The following is a 12,610-nucleotide window of genomic DNA, read 5'->3' on the forward strand; positions in this document are numbered from 1 at the left end:
GCCCAATACATCTTCCTTCCTAACAAGTATCTCCTCTAGCTTACCAGTCCGTTTCATACTCTCCTCTTCAACAATACGGTCCCTCTCATTTGTAAATTCTAATATTTTAGTTTATGCCTCCCTAGTCCTAGCCATCAATCCAACCAGTTAGAACATAGAACAATATAGCGCCCTTTGGCCCTCGATGTTGCGCCGACCTGTGAACTATTCTCAGCTCGTCCCCCTACACTATCCCATCATCATTCATGTGCTTATCTAAGGATTGTTTAAATATCCCTAATGTGGCTGAGTTGACTACATTAGCAGGTAGGGCATTCCACGCCCTTACCACTCTCTGCGTAAAGAACCTGGCTCTGACATCTGTCTTAAATCTATCACCCCTCAATTTGTAGTTATGCCCGCTCGTACACACTGACGTCATTATCCTAGGAAAAAGACTTTCACTGTCTACCCTATCTAATCCTCTGATCATCTTGTATGTCTCTATCAAATCTCCTCTTAGCCTTCTTCTTTCCAATGAGAACAGACCCAAGCCTCTCAGCCTTTCCCCATAAGACCTTCCCTCCAGACCAGGCAACATCCTGGTGAATCTCCTCTGTACCTTTTCCAATGCTTCCACATCCTTCCCGAAATATGGGGACCAGAACTGTACTGTAAATTTTTATCAATCATACTGTTACTTGTTATATTTGATGGAAAAATAACCTTAGCCTGTGAAATCTTTTTTTTTAGATTAGATTACTCATAGTGTGGAAACAGGCCCTTCGGTCCAACAAGTCCACACCGACGCGCAACCCACCCGGACCCATTCCCCTACACCTAACACTACGGGCAATTTAGCATGGCCAATCCACCTAACCTGCACATCTTTGGACTGTGGGAGGAAACCGGAGCACCCGGAGGAAACCCACGCAGACGCAGGGAGAGTGTGCAAACTCCACACAGACAGTCACCTGAGGCGGGAATTGAACCCGGGTCTCTGGCGCTGTGAGGCTGCAGTGCTGACCACTGTGCCACCGTGCCATTCTCTTAATTTAACCCTTAGAGTCCAGATATCTTTCTGGTAGGAGAACAAAAATACAGCTACTTCATGAATAAAATATTTTTATTTAAAATCTCCCCATTAAACAAACCTTATGACAAATGTCGATTGCATGCATGTACATTTTGGCTTTCAAGTAATTGAATGCGAGTTTGTAACCTATACACAGGAAAAAAAGAGAAATATAGAGTTAGGGAGACGATTAGAATTAAGATATTCATGCATCCTCTACTAAGAATTATATAAGCAATTAAGATAACTGAGTGATGCGGTATTCCTTTCACCCTACGTTCATTTCAGTGTTTCTTAGACAACCTTTAGGTTAAATATGTACTGAAAACCTATTTACCTACAGTACAAATCTGGCTATAATTGGGTTAATTTAGCCACTCATCACCAGAGACCAAAATGATAGTGTGATGTGAGAACTGGGAATTGTCACACTTGTGCAGTGAAGGGCAATTACTTGCAATATTGTTGAAACACAGCAGATCAGAGTTTAAGCTTTATGGCTAGTTGTTCTGTACTTGAGTGTGTGTAATGCTGATAGCTTAACAAGCATACCCAAGCAACCAATATCCCAACTCAAGACTTCACCAGAGAAGGTCACAAAACAGAGGTTTTGGATAACAACAAGCAGGACTGAAACTGACTTACCCATGAAGGAAGCAAGCCTTCAGTGGTGCAATTTTCCACTGGACCTCTCAATACTGCCATCGGATCCAGATGGAGATCAGATACCCGTAATGTGTAGGAAATAGCTCCTGACCTTTTACTGACTGTACAAGCTTGCTGGGGGAACGTGAGGACTGCAGATGCTGGCGATTAGAGTCGAAGAGTGTGGCGCTGGAAAAGCACAGCTGGTCAGGCAGCATCCGAGGAGCAGGAGAATCAACATTTCCTGCATAAGCCCTTCATCAGGCTTGCTGACCAATTAAGGATGGCAGGTGGGCTGTCTCTGCTAGAGAACCAATTAGAGGCCTTCAAACCTGATAACAGTTGTAGGACTGTTGTTTATCATTTACATAAACTGTTTGGATGAGAATATAGGAGGCATGGTTAGCAAGTTTGCAAATTACACCAAAATTGGTGGTATACTCAACAGTGAAGAAGATTGTCTAAGAGTACAACAAGACCTTGATCAACTAGGCCACTAGTGTAAGGAATGGCTGAAGGAAGGTTTAATTCAGATAAGTGCGAGGTGTTACGTTTTTCTAAGACAAACCAGTGTGCATATACGGAATGGACTGCCAGAGGAAGTGGTAGGGGCAGGTACAGTTATAATGTTTAAATGACATTTGGAAAGGTACATGAAAAGGAAAGGTTTAGAGAAATATGGCCCAAATGCAGCCAAATGGGACCAGTTTAGTTTGGTTAAACTAGTCAATGTGGACACTTTGGACTAAACGGTCTGTTTCCTTGCTGTATGACTACAGTGAATAGCCAAGGTCTTTTCCCCAGGGTATGGGTGCCCAAAACTAGAGGTTAAGGTGAGAGAGGAAAGATTTAAAAGGGACCTGAGTGGCAACATTTTCACACAGAGGGTGGTGTGTATATTGAACATACTGTCAGAGGAGGTGGTAAAAATGGTACATTTACAACATTTAAAAGACATTTGGACAGGTACATTAGATAGGAAGGTTTAGAGGGATATGGGCCAAATGCAGGCAAATAGGACTAGTTCAGTTTAAGAAACCTGGTCTGCGTGGAGAAGTTGGACTGAAGGGCCTGTTTCCATTCTGTATACCTCGATGACTCTAATTCTATGGCAGACAAATGAACAAGAGCACACACCGAAAAGTGGTTTTATCTCTATCCACGAGGCTTCCAGCCTCATTCCTGATGAAGAGCTCCTGCCCGAAATGCTGATTTTCCTGCTCCTCGGATGCTGCCTGACCTGCTGTGCTTTTCCAGCACCACTCTTACCTTGACTCTAATCTGCCATCCTCACTTTAGCCTAGAGGTGCTATCTCTCCAACCCATTTCAAATTTAACATGATAAATGACCTTTGTAGCCTGGCAGGTGTGTGTGTGTGTGTGTAAAACTGATGGGGTGCCCCAGGGATCGGTGCTGGCGCCTCAACTATTTACAATCTATGTTGAAGGGCAACATGTATTGTAGACTGCTTTGTTAGAGATATAAAGATAAATAGGAAAGCAAGTTGTGAGGCAGGCAGACAGCCCCAGATGTTGGTATTTTTGTTTAATCATTCATTGGATATAGGTGTCATTGGCTAGACCAGCATTTATTGTCCTGAGGGCAGTTCACAGTCAGCTTGGGTCTGGAGTCACATGTAGGCCAGACCAAGTAAGGATAGGAGAGTTCCTTTCCTAAAGAACATTAATTAACCAGATGAGCTTTTTTTACAACAACTGTCAGTGGTTATTTCAGCCTCTTCAACAGCAGGATTCAAACCCATGTCTGGAGATTGTTAGTCTGGGCCTCTGGATTGCTAGTTTACTCATATTACCACCACACTATCAGCTCTCTCTTGGGTTCAGAAAACTCAAGCAAGTTCCTGACTTTCAAAACCTGTGAATGTTTCCAAATTTCATTCCTGCCATTATTAAGTCTGTAAGAGAGGTGTTTGGTTTTTGACCTGGGAAGTGTGCCAATGCAGAGGCCATTTGGTTGGAAGGTCCACTTCAGTTTTCAAATATCAGTCCATCCTAAAGTAACTTTTTATGCCTCTCTAAATATGACACAATATTATTCCTCATATCCCTCCATGTTCCCTGATGTTCTCTATGTCTCTCCATGCTCAGTCATGCAGCATGCCTGCAAATAAATGTATCACCATTCAAAGCCACTAACCCAGTATCCATGATGGGTAGACATGAGCACTGTATCTTTGTAATAGACATGGAAAAATAAACCTCAATCTAATAAAGATATCACAAAGACACAGTTCATACTGAAAAAAAAACTCATTCCAAAACAGAAATTGCTGGAGAAGCTCAGCAGGTCTGGCAGCATCTCTGGGACAAAAGCAGAGTTAACATTTAAAGTCCAGTGACCCTTCATCAGAATCCAAAGATTGTAAAAACAAATACTCATTCACTTACTACATCAAAGACATGAGTGAAATAATTCACCAAGTCACCCTTCATTTAGACGTAGAACATAGAACATTACAGCGCAGTACAGGCCCTTCAGCCCTCGATGCTGCACCGCCCTGTCATACTAATCTGAAGCCCATCCCACCTACACTATTCCATGTACATCCATATGCCTGTCTAATGACAACTTAAATGCACTTAAGCTTGGTGAATCTACTACCATTGCAGGCAAAGCATTCCATACCTTTACTACTCGCTGAGTAAAGAAACTACCTCTGACATCTGTCTTATACCTATCTCCCCTCACTTTAAAGTTGTGTACCCTTATGTTTGCTGTCCCCATACTTGGAAAAAGGCTCTCCCTGTCCACCCTATCTAACCGGAGGAGAAAGTGAGGTCTGCAGATGCTGGAGATCAGAGCTGAAAATGTGTTGCTGGAACAGCGCAGCAGGTCAGGCAGCATCCAGGGAACAGGAGAATCGACGTTTCGGGCATAAGCCCTTCTTCAGGAATGAGGAAAGTGTGTCCAGCAGGCTAAGATAAAAGGTAGGGAGGAGGGACTTGGGGGAGGGGTGTTGGAAATGCGATAGGTAACTAATCATACCCTATCTAACCCTCTGATTATCTTGTATGTCTCTATTAAGTCACCTCTCAACCTTCTCTCTAATGAGAACAGCCTCAAGGCCCTCAGCCTTGCCTCGTAAGACCTTCCCTCCATACCAGGCAACATTCTAGTAAATCTCCTCTGCACCCTTTCCAAAGCTTCCACATCCTTCTTATAATGCGGTGACCAGAACTGTACGCAATACTCCAAGTGTGGCCATACCAGAGTGGACCCAACACCAACCCTTGCAGTATGCTGCTAGTAACTGGACACCAAGATGAACATGTTCCATCAACTACCACCCTCTGTTTTCTTTCAGCAAGCCAATTACTGATCCAAACTTCTATGTCTCCCACAATCCCATTCCTCCGCATTTTGTATAATAGCCTACTGTGGGGAACCTTATCGAACGCCTTGCTGAAATCCATATACACCACATCAACTGGTTTACTTTCATCTACCTGTTTGGTCACTTTGTCAAAAAACTCAATAAGATTTGGTAGGCACGACCTATCCTTCACAAAACCGTGCTGACTGTCCCTGATCAGATTATTATTTTCTAGATGGTTATAAATCCTATCTCTTATAACCATTTCCAACACTTTACCAGCAACTGAAGTGAGACTCACTGGTCTCTACTACCCTTTTTGAACAAGGGAACCACATTTACTATCCTCCAGTGCTCAGGCACTATTCCTGTAGACAATGATGATTTGAAGATCAATGCCAAAGGCTCGGCAATCTCTTCCCTTGCTTCCCAGAAGATCCTAGGATAGATCCCATCCGGCCCAGGGGACTTGTCTATTTTCATACTCTGCAGTATTTCTAATACCTCTTCCTTGTGAACCTCAATCTCTTCTAGTCTAAATACAAGTATCTCTGTATCTTCCTCACCAACATTTTCATTTTCTATAGTGAATACTGTCGAAAAATATTTATTTAGTGCTTCCCCTATCTCCTCTGACCCCACACAAAACTTCCCACTATTATCCTTGATTGGCCCTAATTTAACTCTCGTTATTTAAATTAACTCTCTTTTATTCCTGACATACCTATGGAAAGCCTTAGGGTTAACCCTGATCCTATCCGCCAATAACTTCTCATATCTCCTCCTGGCTCTTCTGAGCTCTCTTTTTAGGTCTTTCCTGACTTCCTTGTAACCCTCAAGTACCCTAACTGAGTTTTCACATTTTGTCCTAACATAAGCCTTCTTCTTCTTCTTGACCAGGGATTCCACTTCCTTAGTAAACCACGGCTCACGCATTCTATATCTTCCTCCCTGCCTGACAGGTACATACTTATCTAGGACACACAGGAGCTTTTCCTTGAATAAGCTGCACATTTTTAATGTGCTCATCCCCTGCAGTTTCCTTCCCCATTCTACGCTTCCTAAATCTTTCCTAATTGCATCGTAATTTCCCTTCTCCCAGCTATAACTCTTGCTCGGTGGAGTACACCTATCCCTTTCCATCACTAAAGTAAACCTGACAGAATTGTGATCGCTGTCTCCAAAGTGCTCACCTACTTCCAAATCTAACACCTGGCCAAGCTCATTACCCAGTACGAAATCTAAAGTGGAAAGTGCTTTTTATTTATTTTTTAAATTTATCCCAATGGTGCAGAAACAGGCTATTCGGCCCATCAACTCCACATTACTGGCCGAAAAGCATCACACCCGGCTACCCTGTAACCCTACAATGCCCATGGCTTAACCCACCTAGCCTGCACATCTCTGGACTCTGGAAGGAAACCGGAGCACCCAGAGAAAACCCATGCAGACAGGGAGAGAATGTGCAAACCCCACACAGACAGGGTTCCTGAGGCTGTGAGACAACCATGCTGACCACTGAGCCACCGTTGACATTAACCCAGCTCCCTCGGAGCCAGCTCTCCGAGTAATCAGGATGTCTGATGCTCCTGGTCTTTTTTGTGGCCTGGTCGACAGCAACTCCACTCGGTATATAGGTTCTGACTCAGCCAGCTCAAAGCCAGTCCTTAGGCTGAGGAGACCTTCTGAATCTCCTGTTTTTTGTTTTGACACATTAAAAATATACCATTGTGCAAGAATTTTATTCCATATTGTTCAACACCAGGAAAGCACCCATGTGGCTAGTGAAAATTGTCAAGCCAGGCCTGATAATGCTTATGTGAAGAAAGTGAAGGACTCCTTCTCTGTCAGCCAGGGCTTCCTGATTTGATCAAATTAACAGCTGCAATCAGGGAACTCATATTCTATGAGGTCCACCTAGCTGACAGTGATACAATCACCACATCCCTCCCCCTCTGAGTCCGAGGACAAAGGTCGGGATTTTTTTAGTAGCTCTTTTTGGATCATTTTAGAACCAGGTCAGTTTCCAACAATTCTTCCTCTGATACGGGTAGCGTGTTACACATAGTAGCTCGCTGGAGCATCTTAGAAGAAATTCATTCTCTTCTTTAGGTGGCAACGGTGTTGAGGTGGTGATATCCGCTGTGTACGTCTCTGATTCCAAGGTATCTTCAGTGCTTGGCTGAGAGGGAGAACCCATTGGTTCCGGAACAGTCAGAAAGGCAATCGAGGGTCCAGGAATGTTTTGCTCTCATGCCCTTTGTGAGTTTGCAGTTTTCATTTGGTCCACATGCTTATTCAGGACTGAAGAAGGGTTACACCTGAAACGTTGACTTCTCCAACTCCTGATGCTGCCTGACTTGCTGTGTTCTTCCAGCCTCCTGCTTGTCTACTTAGTTCAGGACTGTAGCACCTGTCCGAACTTAATACGCATTGGACCTGACCTCATGGCAACCATGCCTCTTACCCATGGAGGGCCATTCCTGTGGTTCCGACACCAAACTTTATCCCCTGAATTAAACTGTCTTCTCACTTAGTGGAGCCTTGTGTCCAGCAGTGCTGCCATTTCTACTCACCATGTGTTTGACGACTGAACTCTGCACATTCAGCCACCTTGAGTGGGCATTATCAATGACTAAGAACATTGATCCCATGGAACAACTTGTAGGGTCAATGCGTAATCGAGTCCAATGTTTACCTGGCCATTACCAAGAATGTGGAGGGAGCTGCTGGTGGTAATTTTTGTCCTTATGGGACTCTGGGCACCAATGCAGCTATGCATCTATCCCCACCAGACATAATTTCTCACCAACATTTTCATCTTGAAAACCCCTAGATGACCCTGGTGGAGTTCAGCTAGTAAATGGCGGATAACTTTGTTCGGGACAATCACTCTTGCTCCCCATAATAATTTTGCCATCCTGAGATAGAGATGAGGAGGAATTTCATCACTCAGAAGTAGTCAGTCTATAGAATTCTTTACCACAAAGGCCTGCCAAGGCTGGGACATTATGTATATTCAAGGCTGAGATAGACAGATGTTTAATCATTAAAGGAATCAAGATTGATGGGTTACGGCAGGAAAGTGGAACTGAGGATCATCAGATCAGCCATGATCTCACTGAATTATGCAGCAGATTCAATGGGCCAAATAATCTCTTCTCCTATGTCTTATAGTCTGTGAGGATTGTTAAGTTTTGGAATTCTCTGCAGAACAGCAGTGGACTAAGTCATTGAATATATTCATAGTGGAGTGATCATGAGTTTTGATCACCAAGGGAATCAAGGATTATGGTTGGCAGGCAAGAAAGTGGAGTTGAGATTATAATAGAATCAAACATGATTTTATTATAATCTCAACTCCACTTTCTTGCCTGCCATCAGGCAAGATCTTATCAAGTGGTAGAGCAGGGTGAATGACCCATTCCTGACCTTATTTGTGACATTCTCATGTTCTCACATGATTCCTGAGCCTTGTCCACAAAGGATATGAGAGCTGACTTTCTTGTTGTGTTGTGACATTCCCACAATTTGAACTCTTTGCAATACCAAAAAGCCAAAAGAAAATCAAGATGAGCAGTCTACAAAATTAGAATTCCAATTTCATGCACCAAATCCCATTTGTTTAAATTTTCTCCAATGCACTCAGTCCTGTTTTATCATGATATCATTAGTGTTTGCTGTCTCACATATTTAAAATTGTCCATCATCAAAATAGCTATATCAACTTACCGATGGCTGGATTTGCCTCATTGTTGCACTTCCATGCCAATTTGTAGTTTGTAACTGCATCCATGTAAGACTGCTCCTTCTCCATGATAAGCCCCAGGTATTCATATGCCTTACAACAAGACTGGACAGATAAAAAATAAGATGAGTTTTGCTGCCAGCTGGATTTAAAGAAAATAAATAATTCTTATTTCAAGTGCCATGCTTTGGAGATGCTGGTGTTGGACTGGGGTGGACAAAGTTAAAAATCACACAACACCAGGTTATAGTCCAACAGGTTTATTTGGAAGCACTAGCTTTCGAAGAGCTGCTCTTTCATCAGGTGGTTGTGGAGTATAAGATCATAAGACACAGAATTTATAGCAAAAGTTTACAGTGTGATGTAACTGAAATTATATATTGAAAAAGACATGGACTTACTGTTAAATCTCTCATTTGGTGAGTTTTGAGAAGATTTGTAGTTCAGGTTGAGGTTCTAGATGTAGGTTTGCTTGTTGAGTTGGAAGGTTCGTTTTCAGATGTTTCATCACCATACTAGGTAACATCTTCAGTGAGCCTCCAGATGAAGGGCCAGCATAAAATTCACTAAAGAGGAGGAAAGCAATAACAAACTGCCATTCCTAGAGTGAACAGCCAATGGGGATCTTCAAACCAGCGTCTACAGGAAAACAACACATACTGACCACATACTGAACTACAGAAGCAATCATCCCAATATCCACAAATGAAGCTGCATTAGAACATTATTTCAATGTATAATTTCAGTTACATCACACTGTAAACTTTTGCTATAAATTCTGACTTATGATCTGATACTCCACAACCTCCTGATGAAGGAACAGCACTCCGAAAGCTAGTGCTTCCAAATAAACCTGTTGGACTATAACCTGGTGTTGTGTGATTCTTATTTCAAGTGTGTATTGGTTACAAATTATCACATTATGTTGTGATGCCTAAGGCATAGTGTGAGATAGGCTGGATGAGCAAGATGCTCTTTATCTTCTTTCAGATGTTTATAAATAAGAATAAGCAAGATACATTGAAAATATTAATTAAATTAACTTTAACTCCAGCTCATTCATGGTCAAATCAAATTCAAATCGACAAAGAAAACAACATTCACATTAGGAATCCTAATTGCTAATAATTAGCTTAGATTTTCTACAGTGTGGAAACAGACCCTTCAGCCCAACAAGTCCACACCAACTCTCTGAAGAACAACCACCCAGACCCATCTCCCTCTCACTAATGCACCTAACACTATGGACAATTTAGCGTGGCCAATCCAACTGACCTGCATATCTTTAGATTGTGGGAGGAAACCCACACAATCACAGAATGTACACAGAATGTACAAACTCCACACAGAGAATCACCCGAGGCTGGAGTTGAACCCAGGTCCCTGGTGCTGTGAGACTACAGTGCTAACCACTGAGCCACCTGTACCACCCCAAAAATAATTGATTGATAAGCAAATTCCTTGATGACAATAATATGGTAAATAAATGTTTTGTTTTTTGCATTATGTTGTATACACAGTGCAGCAAGAGGAAATAAATAAAGACAGAAATGATACTGAGCATAATAGAAAGCATAGAGAGTGCCCCAGCAGGGCTATCTGACTGGTTCATGTCCACTTTTGAGTCAGTAGAACGACTTGGAGAAATTGTGACAAACTGTCATCCAGAGGCTTAAGGAACATGGGTTTTAATTAATTTAAGAAACATGGAATTTAATTAATAAAGTCTGGGGTATAGAGCAGTTGTACAAGTAACAAATACCTTTGGTTTGTTGGTTGGACAGACTCATACTACAATGCTTTTTTGTTCCTTCTTATGTTACTGTACAGAACTGAAATGTTTCAGTGACTGTGTATGTATATAAAAATATTTTTGTGAATAAAGTATGTTTTTGAAATTAAAAAAATAATGTCTGTCTCAGTAATGGTGGACATGAAGCCACTATTATCAAATGTTGTGAAAACCTAAGATTAATGTATTTTGGAGAAGGAAAACCACCATACTTACCTGGTCTGACAGCCTTAGGTACATCCTTACCTATGTTAACCACAGCACTTAATTACCATATGAAATAATTAAGCGAGCCATTCCATTCAAAGACAGTTAGGAATGGGCAAAAAAAAACCCTAGCTCATGATTGCTCCAGTAAAAGTCTTAAAACTCCAGTTTAAGGAAAATAAGCTCTGAGTAATGTTGCCACCTTCCAACAGGGTAAGAAGATGCAGAACTTCTTGAAACCATACAGAATGATATTGCTGCAAGTCGAAAATACATTGTCATTTGTCAAAAATCACACAACACCAGATTGTTGCCCAACAGGTTTATTTGAAACCACAAGCTTTCGAAGGGGGTCTCTGAAAGCTTGTGGTTTCAAATAAACCTGTTGGACTCTTTCAAATTGTCGTGCGATTTTTGACTTAGTCCATCCCAGTCCAACACCGGCACCTTCACATCATGGCTATGATTTGTGTTATTGGAATAAACACAGTCACCTGACTGAATTCTAAGCAACAGTTATGGCACTGCCCCAGTCATGATTTTAGCGGATAAAGATGTTGTAGTTATCATTGGTGTTCACCACTTTCCTTTTAATATATTCTGTAGCAACTGATAGCATTTTGGATAGTTACATGGAAGCTCTACAGTGTGGAAGCAGGCCATTCAGCCCACCTAGACATTATAAAGTTTGAAGAGCATCCTACCTAGCCCCCTCCCATCCCTGTAACCTCACATTTATCATGGCCAACCCACCTAGCCTGCACACTATGGGCAACTTTAGCAGCCAATCCACTTAACATGCACACCTTTCAACAGTGGGAAGAGGCCGGAGCACCCGGAGAAAAGCTACATAGATGCAGGGAGAACATGCAAACTCCACACTGTCACCCAAGGCTGGAATCGAACCCAGATCCCTGCCACTGTAGTACTAACTATTGAGCTACCGCACCGCTCACAAGGTTTTACTCAGTTTACAGGATGCTTAAAAATAATGTGCAATATATGAGAACCTGTGTGTTAGTTGCCATCAAGAAAATAGGTTTACTAGATTGAATATTTGCTCAGTTCACCTTTTTAACTCTTAATGTTCAGTTGTGTAGAGACTTCATTTCGAGTACTGAGATCAGTTTAGTGCATTACACTTCAGAAAGGAAGGAAAAATAAGGAATGGAAAATGCAACACAGATTCACCAGAATAATTGATACCAGAGCTTGCAGAGCTACACCATAACGACAGGCTGAATCAATTTGGAAGAAAAACTGCAGTTGCTGGAGAAACCCAGCATATCTGGCAGCATATGTGGAGAGATAAACAAAAATCAACATTTTGAGTCCAATATGACTCTTCTCTGAAACTAAAGAAAATGTTGCCTTTGTTTTTCTCTCCACTGATGCTTCCAGATCACATGAACTTCACCAATAATTTCATTTAAGATCTCCAGCTTTTACTGAATAAATTTGGCCCTTGAAAATAGAAGATTGAGAGATGACTTAATCAATTTTTTTTTAAATAATGAAAGGATTTGATTGGTTCAATACAGAGAAACTATTTCCTCTTATGAAGAATTCAAGAACCAGGGGATATAGACTAATGCATAGAATGATTTAGCAGGGAAGTCAGGAAGTACATTTTGACATGAAAGATTGTAAAAATCTACAATTCTTGCCCTAAAGGTTGGCTGCTGGAACAACTAAAGCTTTCAACCAAGGTTGATATATTTTGGCCAGGTTTCTGGTATGTGGGACTAAGGCAAGGTAACAGAGCTTAGGCAGAGGTAAGCCATAATATAATTGAATGGCTTGGGGATGTGAATAGTTTATTTCTGTTT

At 41.7% G+C, this 12,610-nt stretch overlaps 1 protein-coding gene across 1 annotated transcript in view; it reads right to left on the reverse strand.

Moving 5' to 3' along the window:
• Positions 1-956: 956 nt before the first annotated feature.
• Positions 957-12,610, reverse strand: part of LOC122550133 (tetratricopeptide repeat protein 21B-like) — a 133,529-nt gene continuing 121,875 nt past the window's right edge. Inside the window, exons 27-28 of the mRNA XM_043690766.1 lie at positions 8,767-8,887; positions 957-1,201 (exon numbers count right to left, since the gene is read on the reverse strand). Coding sequence (XP_043546701.1) covers positions 1,110-1,201; positions 8,767-8,887 — 213 coding nt within the window. The 3' untranslated portion in view covers positions 957-1,109. The remainder of the gene's footprint in view (positions 1,202-8,766; positions 8,888-12,610) is intronic.

Source organism: Chiloscyllium plagiosum, chromosome 5 (assembly GCF_004010195.1).
Source record: "Chiloscyllium plagiosum isolate BGI_BamShark_2017 chromosome 5, ASM401019v2, whole genome shotgun sequence".
Lineage (NCBI taxonomy): Eukaryota > Metazoa > Chordata > Chondrichthyes > Orectolobiformes > Hemiscylliidae > Chiloscyllium > Chiloscyllium plagiosum.